Source organism: Silurus aristotelis, assembly GCF_946808225.1.
Source record: "Silurus aristotelis genome assembly, chromosome: 3".
Classification (NCBI taxonomy): Eukaryota; Metazoa; Chordata; class Actinopteri; order Siluriformes; family Siluridae; genus Silurus; species Silurus aristotelis.
In genome coordinates this window covers 16,659,226-16,685,114 of record NC_139576.1, presented here as the reverse complement: position 1 = coordinate 16,685,114, position 25,889 = coordinate 16,659,226, and the positions used below count along the sequence as shown (strand labels likewise).

General features: G+C 37.6%; 1 protein-coding gene across 1 annotated transcript; it reads left to right on the top strand.

Annotated features, from left to right (window-relative positions):
* The first annotated feature begins 497 nt into the window (after positions 1–497).
* On the top strand, positions 498–9,895 carry atp1a1b (ATPase Na+/K+ transporting subunit alpha 1b). The gene is made up of 22 exons (XM_083536556.1): positions 498–710; positions 2,946–3,053; positions 3,148–3,207; positions 3,282–3,485; positions 3,582–3,695; positions 4,056–4,190; positions 4,306–4,423; positions 4,508–4,776; positions 4,889–5,197; positions 5,446–5,580; positions 5,872–6,067; positions 6,168–6,343; positions 6,442–6,578; positions 7,215–7,365; positions 7,622–7,790; positions 7,876–8,030; positions 8,104–8,227; positions 8,794–8,939; positions 9,023–9,153; positions 9,280–9,381; positions 9,500–9,591; positions 9,693–9,895. Exons 1-22 carry the CDS (start codon positions 699–701, stop codon positions 9,719–9,721), a joined length of 3,072 nt encoding a protein of 1,023 aa, XP_083392682.1. The 5' UTR covers positions 498–698; the 3' UTR covers positions 9,722–9,895.
* Positions 9,896–25,889: the final 15,994 nt, after the last annotated feature.

The window sequence follows — 25,889 nt, the reverse complement described above, 5'->3', positions numbered from 1 at the left end:
TTGCACATCTGGTAGATGCTAAACTGCATTTCGTTGCTGTGTGCCTGTACTATGCAATGACAATAGACTTCTAAATCTATCTATCTATCTATCTATCTATCTATCTATCTATCTATCTATCTATCTATCTATCTATCTATCTATCTATCTATCTATCTATCTATGCTGTAGTGCTAGGTGTGCACTATGCAGAGCACATGGGAGGTGGGGGTGGGGGTGGGGGGGCACCATTGTGTAAGGTGTATTTATTCTTGTATTTTCCATACATACCCCTAAGCAACCTACATTAATCACATGATCCAGTTCAAATGTTGATTTCAACTGTCTGTGCCAATTGATATAGAAACAAAAATCTCCTAATATTAAGGAGCCAGGCATTTCAGAGAGAAAGGGACAATGAAAAGGGGTGTCATTGTTATTGCTATAATGAATCTCAGTGAGTCTTCATCCTCCCAAACAGGCTCTGCTCATCACCTGGGACTAAAGTGGACTCGCGAGACCTCAAACCACGCCCCTGTATTACCATGGCGAAAGAGGCACCACGCGATAGGAGGCGGAGAGCTTCAGCTATAAAAGTTAGAGGAGTTCCGTGGGGCTGCGGTGCAGAGCGGCGACTTTTACCTGCGGTAGTTGTGCCGAGAGCTCAGCTAGGCAGAGCAGAAACTTCAGCAAGACATTGAAAGAAAGTTCAGCGAAACATGGGACGCGGAGTGAGTACAAATACACACCAACACACCTTTATTTTAGATTTGAACAAGATGTAACATGTTGGTAAACAGCTGCATCCTTCCAGCCAAAAGGCAGCCTGCTGAGAGACAGATACTGGTGTTTGTTCATTAGTGTGCTAGATGTTAACTGGCAAGTAAATATAACTGTCATTCAAATAGCCATAAACTAAAAATAACTATTATCAATAATTATATAATAATAATAATTATTATTTTTATTATTATTATTTTTATTATTATTATTATTATTATTATTATTATTATTATTATTATTATACTGGTAGTAGTAGTTGCTTTCAAGGATGGTAAAAAGTAAAGTAAGGATGCTGCTTAAACAATTCAGTGTTGCATGTACAGTATTTTTTATTTATATGGACAATTCATTTACACTAACACAAATTTTTGCTACTCACGTGCACTTTATGTCGTGCCCCAGTTAATTTTATGTAGTTCATTCCATAAAGCTTACTTGGCTTGACCCCCCCTGGACACCCCCCCCCCCCCCAACAAAAACCTTTAATCCATGGCATGTAGACTTTTTAAGAATCACGTGTAAAGTTTGGAGGAAAGGAAAACGTCTTTTAATAAACTTTTTATTTAAGTTATAGAATTGGCATCTTATAGACAATTTAATAGTATTAAATATTATAATAAGATATCTGCTTCAGTAATCTGGACTAGGATACTGTAGCTAATTCACCACAAAAATATTAAAATAAAAACAATGTTAAATGTTTACATTTTCAGTCGATGTAATACCTAGAGTTGCTAAAGTAGTTGCCTTGTTTTACTTTTAAAATTCTATGTATTGAAAATATGGGATAAAGTTTTGAAAGACCGGTTGGGAGGGTGTCACTCTGTTATAATTTGATGGGAAAGCATGAAGATTTGGACCGACAAGCCAAGACATGCTTTGTTATATAATCTAGTAGTCTATTCAAATGCCTATAAAAATGGTCTTATCATCCATGGCAACCGAACAGCCCCCGTCTGTTAAAGGACTGATGCGTAAGTGCTAAAATAACTTGTGTGTCCTGTTTGAGACCTCATGACGGCTCCCTTTTTTCTCTCCCTGAGTCGCTTTTTTGGCTATTGTTAAATATTGGTTTGTGATCACACACCTAACTGCTGTTTTGTTGCACCTTTTTTCCACTTTGGGACATAGTGTGCTCAGTATGTTATGGTTGAATAAATTATCTTCCCCAGTGCACCCTAGTGGAACATGCCATGTTAATTAAAAACTACTAAAGGAAATATGTTTGGTAAAATAATCTACCACACAGTGGCCTGGAAACAAGATAATCATATGCATTATGTGCCACAGAAAACCAGTCATTATATTTACTTCCTAATGAGAATGAAATGTGTGGAATTGATCCTTTTAGCAAAGCACTGTGGGTGTTTTGGGAGTGGTGGTGACTTCGGTGATGCATCTATCAACTAGTCTTTGCTGTTTATTTCGTCTGTCTGTTGCCCCAGAATTTTTATGTATTTGCTGCTTTCCAGCAATATGTGCAATCCGACTATAGGGCAATAGTGGTGTAATTCATGTCTTTCAGTGAGCCACAGTCTCAGTCCCATAAGCATTGCCACTAATGCAGCACTTCAACCGTGAACGATGGTGGAACAGTCTTTTGAATAAAACATCAGCGATAAAGACCATCAGAGGGTCTTTATCCACTGGGAAAACTTATAGTTTCAAGTATCCAGAGAGCAATTTGTGATGATTAAAATATTAACATGAGCCAATGTTCTTTTTCCAACCAAGGAGCTAATAAAAAGAAATAGATGGCTTTTATGTTCATTCCTCTTTTTTTAGTGTTGCTCCTCATCATTTGTTTCACTTAGATTGACACCAGTTCAGTGTAAAAGCTGCACATATGCATAGTTGAGATGGCCTTTTTACTACAGAGCAAATGTTATAGTGCATTTAATTTATTCATTCTGTTTCCATTGACAAAAGCTGTTAAAATCGCTTTAGGTTTACCAGATACTACATAGTAATGTATTTTCCTAAAATACTTTTTTGACCATATTCTGACCATAACCAGTTCAATTTCTGTGCCACATATCTGCTTAACCTATACTATATAAGACTGTAGTAGAAAGAGGTCGTTCTACAGCATACTTTATTTAGTGTCAAGTAATGTTAGTCATGACAAGGTCATTAAAAAAGATCTTCTAAAATAAATCTTTTCATTGTTTGTACCTTTACAGAGAGGAGGACGAGATCAGTATGATGTGGCAGCAACGTCAGAGCAAAGTGGGAAGAAAAAGATCAAGAAGGGGAAAGATATGGATGAGCTGAAAAAGGAAGTGGATTTGGTAAGCATTTAAACTTTTGTATTTGAATAAACTATATAATAAAATAACTAAAGACAAAAAGTTTGAAAATGTGTTTACTGATATTTTTATGAAGGATGATCACAAGCTGAGCTTAGACGAGCTTCACCGTAAATATGGTACAGACTTGAGCAAGGTAAGAATTTTCATAATTTAAAGGATCCATTTTACATAAATCAAGAAAGTCAAACAGAACACTTTGTCTTCCAGGGCCTTACAACCTCACGTGCACAAGAGATTCTTGCTCGTGATGGCCCCAATGCCCTCACACCCCCACCTACAACACCTGAGTGGGTGAAGTTTTGTAAGCAGATGTTTGGAGGCTTCTCCATGCTGCTATGGACTGGCGCTGTTCTCTGCTTTCTTGCTTATGGTATTCAAGCTGCAATGGAAGATGAACCGGCCAATGATAATGTGAGTTAAAATAATGAACAGATGGTATTTTAAGTCTGTTTTATGTTGTTATAAGAAATTGTTTGATCACATATTGCCTTTTGCTTTGCCATGCAGCTGTATTTAGGAGTTGTGCTTTCAGCTGTTGTCATCGTCACTGGGTGCTTCTCCTACTACCAAGAAGCGAAAAGTTCGAAAATCATGGACTCCTTCAAGAACCTGGTGCCCCAGGTAACATAATTATTACCATCTAGCAGACATAAAGCTTATTCAAACATTATGTCATAATTAGTAATTTTGTATACAGTATTTGCATGTTTTGAAATAGTTTAATCAGAATCAGATCTTCCATTATGCAGGTAGTAAAACAAGATTTATTCATGAACTGCAGAATTGCTGTTGACTTCAAAATATTGTCAATATGTGCTCATGAGTATAAAGAACTGTGTGCACTGCAAGGCATCAGAAGCTGCCGAATATTTGCTATGTTTCTGAGGAAGTGTGCAGTGGTACACATGAAATAGAATAATCTGAAATAGAAATAGACTAGTGTTACATCCTCTTAAGATCATTTTAAACAAATCTTCCCAGCAAGCTCTGGTTCTCCGTGATGGTGAGAAAAAGCAGATCAATGCAGAGGATGTAGTTTTGGGCGATCTGGTGGAGGTAAAAGGTGGAGATAGGATTCCAGCAGACCTGCGTATCATTTCTGCACATGGATGTAAGGTAGGTCTATTTGAGAGCAGTTCAATAAATTCATTTATAGAGCTTGCTTGTTGGTAGCAACATTAAAATGTTTTTATATTTCATTTTTGTGCATAACACTATTTGAATCTTAAAGGTGGACAACTCATCACTTACTGGAGAGTCAGAACCTCAAACTCGTTCTCCAGATTTTTCCAATGATAACCCTCTGGAGACCAAGAATATCGCTTTCTTCTCTACCAACTGTGTGGAAGGTACTTTATAGTAATTGTATGAATGCTGGAAATTGTTGAAAGTCAGTAAAGACATTCCTTGTAATAGTAGTGATTTATGTTTAGGCACTGCACGTGGTATTGTCATCAGCACTGGCGACCACACTGTAATGGGCCGAATTGCCACACTTGCTTCTGGTCTTGAAGTGGGCAGGACACCAATCTCTATCGAAATTGAGCACTTCATCCACATTATAACAGGCGTGGCTATCTTTCTTGGAGTTTCTTTCTTCATCCTCTCTCTTGTTTTGGGCTATAGCTGGCTTGAAGCAGTCATCTTCCTCATTGGAATCATTGTTGCTAATGTGCCTGAAGGTCTTCTCGCTACTGTTACTGTAAGTACAAAAATGAAAAGTATGTGTTTTAGCTTGTATTTAACTCTGTATTGACCAAGTGGTACTAAGCGAAACTTAACGCTGTTTTATTTCTATGTTTGTGTCTCCTTAGGTCTGTCTGACATTGACAGCAAAACGCATGGCTAAGAAGAATTGCCTGGTGAAGAACCTTGAGGCTGTGGAAACCCTGGGCTCCACATCAACCATCTGCTCAGACAAGACAGGAACCCTGACCCAAAACCGCATGACTGTTGCACACATGTGGTTTGACAACCAGATCCATGAAGCTGACACCACGGAAAACCAGAGTGGAACATGCTTTGATCGAAGCTCATCCACCTGGAACTCCCTGGCACGCATTGCTGGTCTTTGCAATAGGGCCGTTTTCTTAGCAGAGCAAAATGATGTTCCTATTTTAAAGGTATTTTTCGGTACATTATAGCACAGTAATAATATATATGCTAGACTTCCTAATGCAGTAGGTGCCTGCTGTTTATTAATTTAAGAAAACAATAAATACATTCTGAATAAAGAGACGGTTTCTAACTGTTTTGAATAACAATGAAACAAACAGATCGTGTTGCATTTTGTATTTATGCAAAAGTTTACTTATTACCTCACTTGAAGTTCTGTTGGTTTTTTTTTTTTGTTTGTTTTTCTTTCTCAAAGAGAGATGTTGCTGGGGATGCTTCAGAGTCTGCTCTCCTTAAGTGTATTGAACTTTGTTGTGGATCTGTGAAAGAGATGAGGGAGAAACATACAAAAGTGGCAGAAATCCCATTCAACTCAACTAATAAATACCAGGTGTGCTCAATATATATTTTAAACATTCTTTTCATTGTGTAATCATTATTAAAATGAGCCAGTTCCGTGTCATATGATATCATTCAAAAATGGAAGGCAAGCTATCATCAGACATCCTATCTTGATGCTGAGTTTCATGATGAACACATGGTCTAATTTCAATAAGAACAAGTAGTCAGTTGAATAATGCATGATGCAATACAGTAGTGATGAGTAGAAAATTACATTTATGAAACATTAATTAATTTTTTTATTCCATTTCTTATTTAAATGAATTTTATTTTATTGTAGCTTTCAGTGCACAAGAACCCAGATTCAACCTCAGATTTTAAATATTTCCTTGTAATGAAAGGAGCCCCTGAGAGAATTCTGGACCGCTGCAGCTCCATAATATTACAAGGAAAGGTTCAGCCTCTAGACGATGACATGAGAGAAGCTTTTCAGAATGCTTACCTGGAGCTGGGAGGGCTTGGAGAAAGAGTACTGGGTAATGAAGGAAAAAGAAGACGAAAAAAATCACAAGCCTATAACTAAGATTTTGTCATTTATCATCTAACAGATAATGATTGCTCTCTATTTACACCCAGGATTTTGCCAATTCTTTTTGCCTGAGGAACAATTTCCAGAAGGCTTCCAGTTTGATACAGATGATGTAAACTTTCCAACTGAGAATCTATGCTTTGTTGGTCTCATGTCTATGATTGATCCTCCACGTGCCGCAGTGCCAGATGCTGTGGGAAAATGCAGGAGTGCTGGCATTAAGGTATGGTCAACTGACTGTCTCAACAATCACATTAATATATTCTTAGCATTATTACAATTTGGGATATTTGATTTTTAATTTGAATATATCTTTTTCAGGTTATAATGGTCACTGGTGACCATCCAATCACTGCTAAAGCTATTGCCAAAGGTGTTGGGATTATCTCTGAGGGCAACGAGACAGTTGAAGACATTGCTGCACGCTTGAACATTCCTATCAATGAAGTCAATCCAAGGTATGATTGGTCATCTCGGTCAAGTTTTTCCCAGAACCCTACTTGACTAGGCTGAAAACTGCTAGTTAGCATAAAATAAAATTATAACAAGTATATAAATTGTTAAATGTTAAAAAACATTTTTTTTTTTTTAAGGAAAGTATTCGAGGTAGCACACATTTTATTTATTTTTTGCCTTGGACAAAAAAATCAGGAAACTATTAAACTTGTGGCTTAGACTTGGGTAGGACAAATAAAAGTCATTGTTTGGCAGAATAAGTAGCACATGCTATAGCTACAGCACTAAAGTGCATCTCGCCACTGTCAAGTATGTTCGGGTTAAAATAAAAATGTTTGTGTTGCAAAGTTTAGCAACAAGTGATTGCTGGCCTACTGTGCCCAACCACATAATCTTCTTGTCCCAGTTTCCTGGGCTACTGATTTGTCTACCCCTGAGCTTTCAAACATGCAGCAGTGGTCTTCAAAGACCGCTGCATAGAAACTGCTATAAATAACAAGCACTCGGATTATCAAGAGCAGGACACCACAATACAAGCTACTCATGGGCTGCAAGAGCTGAAGTGGCTAATGCCTAACTACATGTCATACAGTGTATGAATGAAGAGTAATCAGTGTCTTTTTTTTTTGTTTTTACAGAGATGCTAAAGCATGCGTTGTCCATGGTGGTGAACTTAAAGACCTTAGTTCTGAACATTTAGATGATATTCTAAAATACCACACAGAGATTGTGTTTGCTAGAACCTCACCCCAGCAGAAACTGATCATTGTTGAAGGGTGTCAGCGTCAGGTGATATTTTCTTTCTGCTAATCTGATGTGTTTTAGAATCCTAAAAATGAAAAATGTTGCATTTCTGCTTTCACCCAATGTTCAATGCTAGAATCTCTAATGTGGCACACCATGATAAAATATATACTGTAAATAAAATAATTATTTAATATTATGATAACTAGATGTTTTGACTCATTTTTACATAATTTAACTATTTTTAATATAACTGTAGATGTTTTGATCTCATTAAAAGATAATTGACTGTGTTCCACAGGGAGCCATCGTTGCTGTTACAGGTGATGGTGTGAATGATTCTCCTGCTCTGAAGAAAGCTGATATTGGTGTTGCTATGGGCATTGCTGGCTCTGATGTATCCAAGCAGGCTGCAGACATGATCCTTCTGGATGACAATTTTGCATCAATTGTCACTGGAGTAGAGGAAGGTACATAAACTGTGTTTATGGTAATTACTGAAACCTTCCAAGAGCGCTATGTTACTGTTAATGCATATACAATTTTTCTGTTCAGGCCGGCTGATCTTTGACAACCTGAAGAAGTCCATTGCATACACCCTGACCAGTAACATCCCTGAGATCACACCTTTTCTGCTCTTCATCATTGCTAATATCCCTCTGCCACTGGGAACTGTCACCATTCTATGTATTGACCTTGGGACGGACATGGTCAGTGTAAAGCCTCCTGTTATGTTTGGTATTGTAATACCAGCTAACGCTGCTCTTTGTGTTGTTTATTTAGCTCCCAGCTATTTCCCTGGCATATGAAGCTGCTGAGAGTGACATCATGAAGAGGCAGCCCAGAAACCCCAAAACGGACAAGCTTGTAAATGAAAGGCTCATTAGTATTGCATATGGCCAAATAGGTGAGAATGTTGTAATTTAAGGGTTTTTAATTGTAAAAATAAATATATTAAAATGGCATAAGTCCTAAAGACCAACAAATGTATTAATTCACAGGAGCATTTTTACAAGAACATGTGCTACATAGTTATTAGCTATTTAGAAAGTTAGTTCTGAAAAATATTCATATAAAATGCGGATTTGTGAGTTTAGAAAAATAAATTACACACTCATTAATGTGAAATGTGATTTATAGGCTTAAATCATATATTTGGCACAGCAATTATATATTAATATATTGTATATATTGTTTGCATACTATTATGTTTAAATAGCCTATTTAATTTACCTGCACAAATAAGACTTACCATTCAATTACGCCAAAAGAAATATAAATGCAAGAGGAGTTAATGTGTGCCTGTTGTAGCCTACAATTATACCATGTAGGCCTCAGATCTTTGTGAGCTTTTCCATGAAGTGAAGTCTGCTAAATTCAATAAAAGGCACTATTTTGTAAAAATACAAATTGCTCTGTTTATCCTTTTTATTTTATTAGATTTTTTGTAAACTGGTTCTGCATTATTCTCAGGTATGATACAGGCACTAGCTGGCTTTTTCGCGTATTTTGTCATCCTGGCTGAAAATGGGTTCCTGCCACCAAAACTACTTGGAATTCGTGAGTACTGGGATGACAAACATGTTAATGATCTTGAGGACAGCTATGGGCAGCAGTGGGTACGTTTAACACAGTTTCACTTAAATCAGACCAAGCGTATTTTATTTTAATGGGTCACAACTTCCTTCTTGCTTAATTTCAGACATATGAACAGAGAAAGATTGTGGAGTTTACCTGCCACACTGCCTTCTTCACCAGTATTGTGGTTGTGCAGTGGGCTGACCTGATTATCTGCAAGACCAGGAGGAACTCTGTTTTCCAGCAAGGAATGAAGTAAGTCATGTAGAATAAATACAGATACTTATCTGATGATATAAGCTTGGAAGTTTGGACCATATTTATAAAAGGGATATTTTTCCATAATGTTGTTTGATTAAAATTTACTCTTTTTAAAACCAGGAATAAAATCCTCATATTCGGACTGTTTGAGGAAACTGCTCTTGCAGCATTCTTATCTTATTGCCCAGGGTTGGATGTGGCTCTGAGAATGTATCCGCTCAAGTAAGCCGAATAAATGCTTTAGTTCTTTAAATATAATGTATCTGGTATTAGATGAGGTACAGTAAATCTGTCGATCGTGTGAATATTTTGAGATTAACTTACTGGCTCTTTTTTTCAGGCCCAACTGGTGGTTCTGCGCTTTCCCATACTCTCTCCTCATCTTTATCTATGATGAAATCAGAAAGCTCATCCTTAGGCGCTATCCTGGAGGTAAATACTACAATTGCCAATACTGTAAATTTTTGCATTTAAAGAAAGTAATTATATAAATTTTTATTATATTAATATCATTTTCCTCTATTACTTTTTAGGCTGGGTGGAGAGAGAGACATACTATTAGAAAACAAAACTTGAGACAATACACCAACTAAACTTTTGTTTAGTCCTCTGATAGATTTGCTACTCTGGTTTTGAACCTATTTACATTTACGATGTTTTTAAACCACGTTTTTATGTGTTTTAACTGAGTAATATAAATAAACAATTAATGTTAACCCATTGTTTTTCATTTAAATTACTTAGCAGTCTCTTGTCTTTTTTATGATATATTTAAGAATACAATCTGTATTCTGTCTTGTGGCATATTAACATTGGATTGCTCTTACTAATCTGGTCGACAGTGAAAAGAGGAGAAAAATGGAGGACAATAGTGTCTTGGATACCATCGAGCACCTCTAAATTATTTCATTTATAGTCAGGAAGCACTTTGTGGGAACCAAAGTTAGCCTGCAATGGATGTGTTTCAATTCTCCATGACAACACGGTTCCTTTACTGACTTTGTTCCTTTACTCATCTATTCATTCAAGCCTGTCCGTAAAAACTATTAAAATGCAAGACCAGTTATACACAAGGAAACAGTCGGTGATTAATTGGTGTTCTATTGTCCTACTGCACATGATTAAATTAAATGGGACAATTCATGGTTTCATAAAGATTATCATTATTTATCTTTACTTGAGCAGAAATAAATGATTAAATGTCTTAGGAAGGGTTACATAATGTGTTCAAGAGCTCAGTAGCTCAGTATCTTCAACTTACCACCCACCATCAAACTCTGCCAGAATTTCCCATGCTTCATTAAAATGAATTAAAGTGGAGAAATTGTGGCATTCAGTTGTCAAGCTTTGGGCATTGATTAATTGTTTCTTTGCTGTGAGATGCTCCTTATAAAATGTTACATTACTAAGTATAGAGTCTAATAAGTGCTAATATGTATGATCTATTAAAAGATTCAAGGACACAGTGACTCGTAACCCAGTGTGTGTGCCAAGTCATGCTGCATTTTAGCACAGAGAACTGGGGGCCCCGGCTCAAACCCTTCTTCTGTTCTGTGCTGCTTGAATTGGGCTTTAGTTGAAACGAGTGAATGTGAATTGGCAATAACAACTTTTGTGCAGTTGAATGAAAATGGGGCTCTTGTTGGACTGAAAGAGGGAACTTACTTTTGGGTCCAAGCATGTCATAGCAAGGTAACTTATGTAATATCAGCCTGTTTATGCACCGGTGTTTGCGAATAGTCACAATTTGGCAAAGAGAAATAACTCATGCACCAATGCAAAATAAGCTACTTTAACTACAACAGAAGATGTTTTCAGGGAAGTGTCATGGAATACAGTATCAAAGATACATAAATATTTAAAAATGAATTGTTTTGTAAATTACAGTTGAAAAATAACACCCTCTGACTTCATTCATACAGCTTGGTGGAACTTGATTGTTGCCTTCCTGCAAAATTTAGTAGGTCACAAGCTTTACTGACAGGTCCGATCTGTTCAGATAAATGGCAATTCTCCAGCTATAAATGATTAATCAGATAATTAGCTTTGCATTTGAGAACACATAATGCTTGTCATCCGTCACTGGAGTAGTGCTACTAATCCCAAAGCACATGCAATTTTGCAAAAGAACTTAGGTTAGGGTTTATTTAGAACACAGTCATAAGGTGTATAAAAATGCAGTGTGGCTCTATACAGCAGACTTGTCTTGTAAATGCTTGCACATGCACACCAAAGAGCACACAACAAAAATATATTAAACCTGAGCACAAGACATAATAGATTGATCTTTTGAATTACTGTGGCAGGAGGACCTGTGAAAACCCAACAATTATCTGTCAGTCAGAAGGCAAAAATAGACTGATACCAAACAGCTGGAGTCTAGAATTTTTAGAATGTATTGCTTAAATACTCTTATCAGATCAGTTTGTTAAAATATCATTTTATTAATTTACTTAAAGGTAGCAACGTGGAGTTAAATAAACAGTGTATAGATCTACAATGCAGTGAGCGATAAGGATAAGAGGGAAAGGACAAGTGTTCTTCAGGAAGACCTCAAGGTAAATGCCGACAGCAAACTCCTTGAAAGATATCCATGATGGCTGTTTTGAAAAGAGGTTATTGAATGGATGGGTGGGATCTGTGAAAATCCACACAGGTTTATTTTTTTTATGTAGAAAATTGCAAAGCTCTGATGGAGAAGAAAAGGCAGACAAAGAGTCTCTTAGCAAAGTAAAAAAGAAAAAAAAAAACACAACCTAGCCTTGAAATCAGAGGGGAACTAGACATTGATGGAGGCAGCAAAGCTACACTCAGTAATTGCAGAGAAGAAATGGCTCTCAGTGGGCATAGATACATTGTGCTTTTTGAGATGCTACTGAATGAAGCCTCTCTGTGAAGATTTTGTGATATTGTTTGGAATTTGTTTTGTACTGAAGGTGCTGCAGAGCTGGTCATTTAGTATTTACAGTAGAGATTATAACCCCCTTTATTGCAGATCATACTGTATTTTCAGATTTAGTTTCAGATTCAGTTAATATTAGTATTTATATTACATTATATTTTATTTATAAAAGACAGCCAGGTACCTATTTATGCATGCATCTTCAGTTCAGTTGTTTACTGGAGATTGATAAATTAACAGGTGCATACAAATGTTATAGTTATTTACACTGTACATGAAAGTCAGTGAAAGGCAAACGATTTAGTTTGGGCCCCTTAAAATTCACTGGAAGAATCAAAGCAAGTAGGAGCCAAAACACTAATGCTATTATGTGATCATTCATTTCACACCAGTGAACAAATGCAAACTTGCACTGAATACCAAGAGGCCCCAGGGTGAGAAACTGCCCTTAAGTAGGAAGAAAGAACGTAAACTGGCTCTGAATAAGTAAATGGTGCCACCTCTTTCCCATGCCACTTATAATCCCTGCACAAAACAAAAACAAACTGAAACAAAACAGCAATTTATATTATTGTCTTCAGACAAACTCCAGTTCATCCGTAAAGAAATACATTTCTAGTTGTCATACATTTTAAATAATAAATAAAGACACATGCATTTTGTATTTATTAAAAATAAGCTTGTAAATGGGTGGTTGTCACTCTGCAGATCTTACTAAAAAAGCTTAATCATTAGTTGAGGCAATCATTGTCAACTAAGGCTGCAGGCCACCCATTCAATTATATTACACAATAAACTCCTTTCTTTTGGTATGAATTTTGAAAACAGCTGTAGTCAGGACTTTGATTATAGTCATTGTTAAACATTGATTTCTGTTTCTGCATTACGTTGTTAAAAATATATTGGGATCAATCTATTAGATTTTAGTCAAGGAGACACTGCATAACAATTTCAGATCCAGTGATATTCTGTGAACTTCAAATATTGTGAGCTGCTTTCAGAAAGAGATTTAATTGTGAAAACAATGTGCTGTCCTAATTTCGCAGGCAGTCGTGACATCATTGGCGGGCGACGCCGCACAAACCAGGAAGCTATGTACAGATCTACGCTCTTTGAACTGTTTACTCAAGAGGCTCAGGTTCAAGATGCTCACTCTCAAGGAGACCTGGTCTCAGATCAAGTCCAAGGACTGGTTTCTCACAATAGATCTAAGGGATGCCTATTTCCACATAGCAATCCTTCCTTCTCAGAGGAAGTTCTTGAGGTTTGCTTTCGAGGTCGAAGCTTACCAATATCGGGTCCTCCTGTTCGGCCTAGCACTCTCACCCCGCACCTTCATGAAGTGCATGAATGTGGCTCTAGCCCCGCTACAGCTTCCGGGCATCCGCATTATAAACTATTTCGATGATTGGTTAGTATTAGCTTGATCAGAGCTTCAGGCGGTCCGGCATCGAGATGTCATTCTCCCCCACATGAAGGAATTGGGGTTAAGACTAAACGCAAAGAAGAGTGTGCTTTCTCTAGTACCGAGAACCACCTTCTTGGGCGTAGTGTGGGACTCGACTGTGTTGCGGGCCAGTCACAAAAGTAGGCCAGTCACTGACTGTAAGGCAGTTCCAGAGGCTGTTCGGTCTCATGGCAGCAGCGGGCAGTGTGATCCCATTTGGCCTCCTCCATTTGAGACCCCTCCAGTGGTGGCTCAGAGGCAGAGAGTTCTCCTGAAAGGGCAATCCGTTCCGTACTATCAAAGTCTCGCAGCAAGCCCTGCGGGCCTTAGAAGTATAGAGAGAACCTACCTTCCTGTCTCAAGGCCCCGTCTGGGGAGCTCCTTGTCGTAACGCTAACGACGGACAAATCCCTCACGGGGTGGGAAACTGTCATGAGTGGCTGCTCCGCCCAAGGTCTTTCATGGCACATAAACTGCCTGGAGATGATGGCCGTGTTCTTGGCACTGGAACACTTCCACCAAGACCTGAAAGGTCGCCACATGTTGGTCCGTACGTGGTCTCATACATCAACCGCCAGGGGGGTCTCCGGTCTCGCCCCCTGTACAGGCTGGCACGGCAGATCCTCCTATTGTTCCAGGGAAAACTCCTCTCATTAAGAGCAGTTTACATCCCGGGCTGGTTGCACTGTAGAGTAGATGCCCTTTTAAGGCAAGGGGTGAGGCCCGGGAAATCGAGGCTCCACCCCGAGGTGGTGGAGCAAATATGTTAGAGATATTACAGAGCCCAGGTGCAGACCTTGGTTTACGGACCTGCTGTTCCTCCTCGAGGGACCACCTTGGTCTCTCTACTGAGGTAGTAGAGACCATTATCCATTCCAGAGCTCCCTCCATGAGGAGGTTGTATGCCACTAAATGGCATCTGTTCACCATGTGGTGTCAGCACCACCAGTTGGACCTGGTTATCTGCCTGGTTGGGTCAGTTCTGGAGTTCCTGCAGTAACAGTTTGCTGCAGGGTTGGCTTCGTCAACCCTGAAGGTTTACGTGTCTGCTATCGTGACTTATTGTACCCCGCCAGCGGGGGAGTCGCTGGGGAAACACCCCCTCATGACACGTTTCCTACGCGGCACCCGGAGGCTGAGGCCGTTGGCTGTTGTTGCTGGAGGCTCTATCTGAGCCCCCCTTCGAGCCCTTGTCCAACGTAGCCCTTAGGTATTTATCGGTAAAGACCGCCTTTCTCCTGGCAATCTCCTCCCTTAAGTGGGTCGGGAACCTACAGGCACTTTCTGTGGCCCTGTCACTCCTGGAGTTTGCCTCTGGCATGGCCAGTGCTATTCTGTACCCCAAACTGGGGTATGTGCCTTAGGTGCCTGCGGCTGCCTCGCGACCTGTCGTTTTGCAGGCATTCTGCCCTCCTCCTTTCCTAGCCCCTAACCAGGAAAAGCAAAATCGACTGTGCAAGCAATGGACACATACCTCCACAGGACAAGTCCATGGAGGAAATCGGAGCAGCTGTTTGTCTGCTATGGCCCTCACAGGAAAGGTTTCCCAGCTAATAAGCAGAGGCTCAGGAGATGGATTGTGGATGCCATTTGTCTGTTATGAGTCTTCTGGTCTTCCCACTCCTTTCAGAGTTAAGGCTCATTCCACCCGGGGTATAGCAGCCTCTACAGCCTGGTCCACTGGAGTGTTGCTCCAGAAGATTTGTAATGCTGCGGGTCGGTCTACCCCGCTGACCTTTGTCAGGTTCTATGACCTCAACATCAGAGCCACTCCCGGCTCCTTTGTCCTGCATGCAGGTTGTGCTCAGACACACTAGGCAGGGACTGGTCAGTATGGCATGATTGGATACTCATTCCCAAAGCGTTTTCGATGCAGCTCAAGTTCCTGGAAGGGAATGTCACTAGGTTATGTAGGTAACCCTAGTTCCAGAAGCTGATGTCGCTCCCATTGTGCTCCCATTTTTTTAGCTTCCTGGTTTGTGCGATGTCACCCGCCAATGATGTCACGACTGCCAATTGGCCAGATTTTACACGTTTTTAATGACAAATGTATATTTGCACATGTGCAACAACTTGTCAGTGTGGTGTGATGGATTTTTTATTATTCTTAAGGGGTGTCAAAACGTTTTCCTCATATACTGTATTTTGAAAGAAAACAATATAATGCCACAGTCTTAAACAAATTATTTGCATTACAGTAAATACCTATATGTTTCCTATTGCTTGAGAAGATTAAAAAGGAGAAATAGGGTATAATAATGTTTTAAGCCAATGGCATGTACATAATTAATCAAAATGTGTCAAAAATCTTTAACCTGAATTTATTATATATTTATATAATGACTGTCTAGGATTGCGTAGAGATGTTGTGTACAGTTTTTAATGTGTGACTAAAGAGTAAAGCAATTTTCTTAACATTCCATAAACATGCAAGTGTTACTGGGTTTAGCCTGTATGTAAAAAAACAAGCGTTAAATATTCTGTCTTATATTCTACAGAGAATTCTAGGGTCTGGAGACATAGGGTCTGTTATAAAAGCAGTATAATAGAGAATGTCGCTGAGTGAATGATGTTATAGTAAGTGGTATTTGTCATAGGACAATAGGCTATAAGATGGCACCATGTTTTACTTAGAAAGGTTTTATTTCCTATTGTCTGTAGTTGCTTCTTTTCAGTCTGAAAAGACATAACACTTGCACTTAAATTAACTTTAATACACCATGTGCCCTGAAAAGACCTTTTACTTGTAGACAGCTGAAATTTGATTTTAACTTTGCTCCCTGATGGATTGAGAAATAAGATCTTGCGTATGACTGAAATATACTATTGAACAATTAAAATATGAAATACACACAGATCAACTGAAACAGGTTAAGACTAGCAAGCACAATGGGAAGAAAGCAAGTGGGTAGAGGCAGTTGATGCTCTGGGCAATGTAACAAAGTGTACCTTTTCATGGCAACGGTATTCCCTAATGGGAGTGTCTTCTTTCAGCAGGATAATATACCCTTCTAAATTGCACAAAGTGAAAGCCAACACCTTGAACTCTTTGGCATGTTCAGGAAGGGCAGGACCTCCATATTCCCCACATCCTAATCCAATCGAAAATTTGTGGGAGTCTGGGCAAACAGATTCATGGAGACTAACCTCCTAGTGCAAGAAACTACAGAGCACCTTCCTAGATCTTATGTAGTTCTTGTTTTTGATAGCATAACAGGGACCAACACAATATTAGGCAGGTGGTTTTAATGTTATGGCTGTTTGCAAGAAAATATTTCAAATAATAATTTTTAATGCTTTAATTGATTTAAACAAAAGAAAACACTAATTGCCCATTACAATGATACTAATTGCTAGTGTTGTACTTGATTTGCCATGTGAGTAGATTCAGGTTTTGTTTTTTTGTAATCTGTTATTGATTTTTAGTAAAGCATTGAATTTATTGGTAGAAATGTAATAAAAAATACTGATAAAAAAATACCTGTGAAAAATACCTTTTACATGACTAACTAGTCTGTGCAGTAGTGTGTGTGTGTGTGTGTGTGTGTGTGTGTGTGTGTGTGTGTGTGTGTGTTACTTTATCATACAATTTATCTTAATGGCTACATTAGTGCTCCCTCTTCTGGTCATTTAGCCAAATCAATTACATTAGCTCAAGTTTTGTACTGATTTGCCAGGCAGAGGAACCGAGCTGGGAAGGATGTGCTGCAAGTCAGAGCAATAAAGGATGGAGATGGAAATGTGTTGACTAGTGAGGAGAGTGTGTTAAATAGATGGAGGGAGTATTTTGAGCAGCCGATGAATGAGGAAAATGAGAGAGAGAGAAGGTTGTATGATGTGGAGATGGTGAAGCAGGAAGTGGATAGTATTAGTAAGGAGAAAGTGAGAGCAGCAATTAAGAGGATTAAGATTGAGAAGTTGATTGGACCAGATGACATACCAGTTGAAGCATGAAGATGTTCAGGAAATAGCTCAGTGGAGATTCTAACCAAATTTTTCAACTAAATTTTGGAAGGTGGGAAGATGACTGAGAAATGGAGAAGGAGTACCGATCTTTAAGAATAAGGGAGATGTGCAGACCTGCAGTAACTACAGGGGAATAAAGTTGATCAGTCACACCATGAAGTTATTGGAAAGAGTAGTGGAAGCCAGGCTGAGAGAAGAGTTGACCATCTGTGAGCAACAGTATGGTTTCATGCCGAGAAAGCACTACGGACGAAATATTTGCTTTCAGAATGTTGATGGAGAAGTATAGAGAAGGTCAAAAGAAGTTGCATTTTGTGTTAGTGGATTTAGAGAAAGCTTGGATGTGGTGAAGAAAGACATGCAGGTAGTTGGTTTGAAAGAGGCAGATGTAGAGGACAACGTAGTATGGAGACAGATGATCTGCTGTTGCAACCCCTAATGGGAGCAGCCAAAAGAAGAAGAAAAATAATTACATTCAGCTCAAGTGTAGCAAATTATAGTCAATCACATGATGAAGACTGATTAAGTTTAAAGATGTGTAGGTGGACATTTCTAAAACATCAAATGCTAAGATATTTGAGAAATTAGTAGTAGTATAAGTAAATACATATACTTTAAGTACATAATCATATTTTGTGCAAAGTCTGAATTGATGCGGACATTGCTGAGTTTTAACGAAAGTGAAAAAAGCTGCGCTGGCGACTCTCATCAGGCTCTGATTTATATCTTCTTAGTGAATGGACTGGAAGAGATGTTCGCCTAAACCATGCAGAGTTCATGCTGTTAGGCCCAAGCATATGAACTCGACCAAAACAAATCTGTCACATCTCATTGCTTCTACAGTATGTACAGAAATCACATTTATATGAACATTGCTGTTTGCAACCGTGTCACATATCTTTCAATTTCAATTTTCCCTACTCTTTTATGATCTCAAAGGCTATTTTATTTGCGCCATTTTAGGACCACAGTATGATGCCACTGCTATTATCTTCAGGTCTGAGCTTGTGCTGTGCCCAAAAATGTCCTATTCAAGCTGAGTTGCCTCACCACTCACCGAGACGTTTCAGCTCCACACAGAGGAAGCAATCAATGGAAAATGGGATCGAGAGAATGGAGAAAGCCGGCTGCTGCATGGCAATGAAAAGTATGAATTAATTATCATTTACACATTCTGCATGGTAAGGATGTTTAAAGAAAAATGTCACCTGAAATGAATGTTCAAATGCAATGAACGGAATATGAGTGAAAAGAAGGGTGTTTTACTGCAGCCTTCCTATTCATGAGTGAACCACACACGAATGAACCACTCTAAATTTTTGCTGCTACAAATCATTGGAGAGAACAAAAACTCTTCTTTTAGCAAAAGGCCCCTTTTAATTACAGAATCTTTTTTTTTTTTTTGCTGCATGAAATAATGATAAGGGTTTGGACCCTAAGGTGTCTAAGGTGACCTATTATGTCCTAGATGTATATGAGGCATCAAACATTGATCATCTCAATGCAAAGGTCACAACTGAAAGACTGACAACATAATGACCATATTAAAAAGTATAATATTTCATTTATTATATGGATAATAAATTTTATAAGGCACTTATAATGACAGCTGAATATTTGATCATGGTCTTTTTTATGCATTGTCTGCTATATTAAAGAATGCATATCTTTCTGACATTCATTACCTAAAACTGCCCACAATTATATAACAAATAATGTAATTATGCTACTACATTTGAACTGTAAAATGTGTAGTGTCACATCGAGAAATGATTTGAAAAGATGACTAAAAAGCAGGTTAAAATAGGCAGCAGGTAAAAATCTAAAAATTCCTTCCTCAAGTAGACAATTCAATTTTGGACTTTTTCCTTCTATAAGGCCTGTTCAAAAACAGCTAACATAATATGTATATTCAATGTACATGATGCACCGGAGTCCACTAACTGATCTAATCATTACTTTTTTGTAGAGACATGGCAGTATGATAGCATCTGTCATTGTAATGGTTGATAACCTAATTGAATACACTCTATTAATCCTGCACTTGGGGCTGATGTTACATAAATTGACAATTGCCCAGAAGCCTGTCATGTTTACATGGCTAAATCTCACATTGTATGATCAGTGTGCACTTCAAGCCATATATTTACATGGCCCACTGCATCACTGACAGTGTTATCATTTTCATCCCCGACTAACGACACGAAGATGACAGATACATGCTTAAAAATAATGCTCTAGCTGCTAATTGTCTGGTGACTTTAATTAAACTACAAGCACTTCAAATGAATCCTACACCTTTCTAGGCCTGTGCTCACGACAGTGTGTCTGTGTATTTTGCACATACAAGCACTTCTTTATGGCAATGATGTTTAAATTGTTGCACCGTGATTAGAATAGGATCAATGGCAATAAGAGGGAGAGAAATGCATACCTATCTGCTCTGTCTGGATTATCACTGGGTCAGCATTCTACAATCTACCAACATGCAATCTATTTTTGTAAGAAGGGTCATGAAAAATGCATGACAGTCTTTTTTCTCTTTTTGCATTACAATGTCATTTATTTCACATCATAAATTCATTTATTTCAGCACCCATAAATCTGAACAATCCAGAAATGTTAGTTATAAACTGTACACACTCAAAAATTACATAGGGAAATAAAATCGACAAATGTGCGTACAACTGGCATGTACAAATAACACACACACATACACCAAAGTGCAAAATCTAACCAGGATACATGTAATTTGTCATGCCGATGCTACATCCAAATTATTCAATGGTTCTCACACTGTTGGACTTAAAATAGCATCTTCATTCACTGGCCACCCAAATGCATCAGGAAGGTCTTCAAAGCACTTCAAGCTTCGTTTCTCTCTGAAAATGTGCCCCTGAGTTGTATTGTTGTTCACGCTGTGTCCTTTGTTTTTTCTCTGCACTGCTTGAGGCTGGGAGCTAATGGAAAAGCTGCGCTGCAGTCAGAAGCAAGTTGAATAGCCAATGAGTACAATGTGGACTTGGTGTTTATACAGCATCTGGCCACCTGGTGGCAGTCACATCATTTTGATACAGACTACTTTTATTCACAACAGATCGGTTTTCTCTTGAGCACAAACATCCAGTCCATCAAAGTCCTTTTACCATTAACCAATAAATTTACAAATACTGATGAATACTACTAAATACTAATAAACACTAAAAATGTTATGGAGATGGCATTGCAAGTTAAAATCAAGTAGATAGTAGAAAAAATAAAATCACAAATAACGTGAGTAGAGACACTGCATAAGAATGTACGTCTTTAATTCCTTCTTGTCTGATGTGAAGAATGACAGGGTTGGTTGGTTTTCTTAGAATGAATGTACTCAGTACTTTTTTGGGAAAAAATCCTACACCTGTTAAGAATACCAACATTTTCGGATCATTATTTTTATTATTATCATCATCAGTCTTTATGTGAAGCCTTCTGCTAAACATCCTGGGAGTTTATTGTCAAATTTTTATGGCTGAATGTTTTGCTTGTGTAATGACAAAGTGCATTTGCATTTTCACTCAACATCCCACTCAAGATATCTTGAATTACTGACCATTGATCATCTGGGCTTTAAGATGATTTAATTGTGGCCTGTCTCTGTCAGGTTCCATTTTTCCCAAAGCCATTTTCATTTTGAGGCCCAGAAAAAGTCAGGAGAACTTATAACCTTGATGACTGCAAGATAAAGTTCAGTAACATGTTTTTCTCATGCAATCCTGGCCCTTGGGATAGCATAAATTATTCATGCCACAGCGGTATCGTTGCACATATCATACAGACAAATGAAGCGATAAAAAATAGCCTTAAGCACAGTTGAGAGCTGCTGTATATGTGTTGAACGGCCCTGGGTTTTGTGAGCCAGTCCATCATACGTGTGACAGACAGATCATGTTATTGATTCAGCAGGAAGTGCAGGGCTGGAAATTTAAGGCTGCCATAGAGGTGATCGAAAAGACTCCTGTTGCTTCACAACTCCATTCACTGCCTGGCTTCTCTTATAGACAAAGGCAAATAAGTGGATAAGAATGATGAACAGCAGGGAAAATGTCAAATACACTGCTGCATGCCAATAACTCTAAATCAAATTTTGCTTTTGACTGACTTTCTATCTATCTATCTATCTATCTATCTATCTATCTATCTATCTATCTATCTATCTATCTATCTATCTATCTATCTATCTATCTATCTATCTATCTATCTATCTATCTATCTATCTATCTATTTATCTGATACTGATCATAAGAACCCATTCTTCTGTGCATGCATAATGTATTTCAAATGCACCACTTCTTGTCATCTTCTTAATCAGGATGTTCTCCCTTAACAGCAACTGATTAATCTTTATTGTGGTCATAAATGGTATCTTTTAGTGCCTCTGAAGTGAGCAATGTACCCAGAAGTGTTTATCTCAGTTCAGAAGCCTCTCTTATACTAGATTCATTATACCTTTTATTTAAGCATTCATTAATGCTTTTGCAACTTCTGTGCATGAAGGTGCAGTACACACATTACAGATATTATTTCACGAATAAATACAAACATCTTTTCAATATATTCTACAATCTAGAAAGACTTCCATGATGTGTATATGTATCAAGCATAACAATATTTTTATGGCTATAGTAGTGCTTTTAAAGCTGGCAGAAAATAGCTAATCAGTGTAAGAATGGTGTAATCTGCTCTGTCAGGAGATGAGGGACACGTGAGGAATGTCAATACTACTAAGACAAAGAAGAAGGGGATATTTAGCCTGTGCAATCAAGGTGACAAAAAAAATCCTTGAAACTGATAACGAGCTGCTTGATAGGGCTGTGTGATAGAGGTGGATGCCCCTGTGAAATGATTCTCGGGCAGAAGGATTGGCTCTTGAGTGGCATGCTAAGCCTTCGGAGGTGCTACCTTCATCTCAGAGTAAACAGAAAGTCAAAGCAAGGATTAAGAGTGGCTTAAACAGTGACCGGAAAGTGCTAACAAGAAGGTTAAAATAGGTTTTGATAAATTCTTATACATGTGATCTTGAGTGACCTTGCAAAACACATAACAGTGAATGGCACTTGAATACTCCTGCAGCTTCAAAAGAGTAAACAGTCTGGAAAGTCTCACAGTAAAGGCTTATTTGTTGTTTTCTAAGTGATAGTGCACATAATGCAGAGGACACTGAAATGAAAGGGCATAATGGTGAGTAGTGGAGGATTGGATCGCAAAGAATGCAATAAGAGAATTGAACAGAAATGAACAAATAGAATAATCCTTTCATGTACTCACATATACCACTAAAGCCTGTTGCTGTCCCTTGTCTTTATTTTTTCTCTTGGGATATATTTATCAGATTGGTTTGTTCTGCAATTAACAGTGATCAATCAGATACATAGATTGGACATTATGCTTGCAGTTCAGACTGTGTATGGTAAATAAAAAAATCAATGAATACCTGATGTGAATACAATAAAAAAAACCGCTGAATGTAGACAAGGTTACCCATATCAGTTTTGCTTAACAATTGCACCTAGCCCTTATTACTGAGTTTGTCCTCTAAATAGGGGAATTTTTCAGTTTGTTACTTATCAAGTTTGTTATTCACATACTGTATTTGAAAAATTCAGTAACATTTCTTTGACTGATGGCTGAGTATCAAAGAATAAATACCAGCAGAAATTTTTGCCTTGAGGATTTTGCTTTGCCTTGCTTACTCTTAAGTAATTCTACAGCTTTGAATAATAAATAATCTGTGAGCAATTCCTTTACTGTTATTTCACTCTAAAACTGACTTTTTAGTCAGACAGCTTGTTACACCGGGAAAAAGGATTTATGTTAAGCAAAGTTCTCTGTTCTTGGCTATATTTCGGGGAAAATGCTTCATCTCGAGTTCCTTAATTACCTGTTTCATGTGAATCCACATTGATTTGAGGGGTCAGACCGAAGTGTGGAGATGTATAGTTATATCTTATTCATCAGTAATAGTGCTTTCTCCCTGGAAGTCATGAAGTTTAGTAATGTCCTTCCTGTCAATCTATAACATTGATGAATAATCAGTCACCACCTCTTTATAAAACAGAGGAAGAGATGTCCAGCCCTTCCATTCATTTTTCCTTTTAAACCACGACCAAAGCCATCTAAATAGAAAAGTCTTAATAACGCTAGAATGTACTGTAAATAATGATATCCGGATTAGTTTCAGTCTTTGTAAAAAAAATAAAAACACAAACATTTTTTTCTATCCTTTCATCCATATGATTGGAAACTCATTACCTCGGAATATCACCAATGGGAATGGGAGTTCAGTGGTTAAGGTGCCGGGTTACTGATTAGAAGGTCAGGGTTTTAAACCGGTAATGCCAAGCTGCCACTCTCTGGCCCTTGAGCAAGGCCCTTAACCCTCTGTGCTCCAGGGGTGCTGCATCATCGCAGACCCTGTGCTCTGACCCCAGCTTCTGAGCAAGCGGGGATTTGTGAAGAAAGAATTTTAGTGTGCTGTAATGTACATGTGACAAATAAGGCTATTCTACTCTCTTCTATAATATCACATACCACATACCTCATGACCACCAGAGAGTGAAATAACAATCAGTATACCTGCAGATATATAACACTGTTCCACATGAGCAGTCCCAAATACAAGAGGTTAACAAACAGACAAGGGTAGCTAAAGTTGATGCAGCTCCAGTGGGAAAACCATAAAAATAAAAAAAGCTGAAAATTAAAGTTCTAAAATATAACATTTTAAATATATAAAATTATATAAATATATATATATACACACACACAACAATATAAGGTGGTGGTGGTGGTGTATTTATATAGGACTTATGCTGCTCTTTGTATGCTGTAGCATTACAATTTCCCTTTACTGTAACCAAGAGGTCCAAATCTGTTTCAGAATGACAATGCCCATGTCCACAATGTAAGGTCAATAAAGAAATGTTGTGGCTAGAATAGAGTGAAAAAATTCTAATGTCCTGCACAGAACACTAACCTTAACACTACCAAATACCTTTGGGATGAACTAGAAATCTGACTGCGTGCCAGGCCTCCTTACCTGACAACAGTACCTGACCTCACTAATGCTCTTGTGGCTGAATGGGTAAACTCTAATATCCATTGTCCAAAATCTAATGGAGCTTTTACCCAATTTTTATTTTGAATTATAAACCAGTGTCTAGATCATAGATTTCAATATACACATGAAATGTCTAAACTTAATTCCTGTTGCAATGAACTAAGAGATAATAGCACTTGTGTTTTTAAAGGAGTAATCAGAGAGTAAATGTATAAAATGATACCTTTTATAATTGGCTTTAAATTAACCTGTTTATTAAAAAAAAAAAGTGCACTCGTAGATAATGAAATAAAATTGATTGCTCTATGTAAGGCATCATAAACAGTGAGTTTTTAAAGGTCTAAATTTAGTATCATTGTGATTGTAGATTTAATGAACTTGAATATATTGTCATACATAAATGGAATTGTAATGAACCTTATACAAAGATGAGTAGTGTACCTCGTCTCTAATCATCCAGAAATAAAAGCATTTGCAAAATTAAGATGGTCATTCCCCTAGTTTCATTGGTTCATGAGCTTAATACAATGGCCCACATTCTTTTACAGGGAAAATGCAATTGCCTTTTAATTATATAAAATAAAATAAATTAATTAATTAAAAAAAATCTTTAAAAAAAATAAATAAATAATGTAGGCAGATCATTTAATGAAACCCATGTAACCTGCTAGAGAAAAGGGTAATGTGGACCACCTCAAAAGACCTTTCTTACAGCTTTCAGAAAGTGGGTCAAAGTGTTATTTAAAAAGGGTATTAATGAAGCATCTAGCCTAAATGTCGGAGTATTTTAAGCATGCCATCATAAGTTAAAAAAAGAATGATCTGAACAGCAGGTTGTTAACATTTAATTTATAAACAGTTTAGCATTTTTGTTTTAAAGTGTTTACAGAAAATATAATTTTGAAATTGAAGATATTTGATTAAACGCACAAAGCAACAAATCAAATGCGTACAATAAAACTTTAATTTCCATCTCCGACTCCAGAGATGGTGCTGAAATTTCTCTGTAATTATTGTAATAATAAACAGTAAAGAAGACAGAAGGCCTGCTCAGTTTGTACTCATCTGAAGATTATAACATTAGATTAAAACCCAGATTTTTGCAGACTAAAGTCTATTTAAGAATATCAGTGTTTTCTTTACATTCAGTCAGTGACCAGCAGTAAGCAATGAAAAATAATGTTAAAAGGAGTTTTATAGGTTATTAAAATGATTAGCTATTTTTAGTAAAGTAATGCTATATTCATTACATGTTAACATGTTATAATAATTACAACTACCTAGTTATTCTATCTACCAAGTGTAGTCTTGTATTG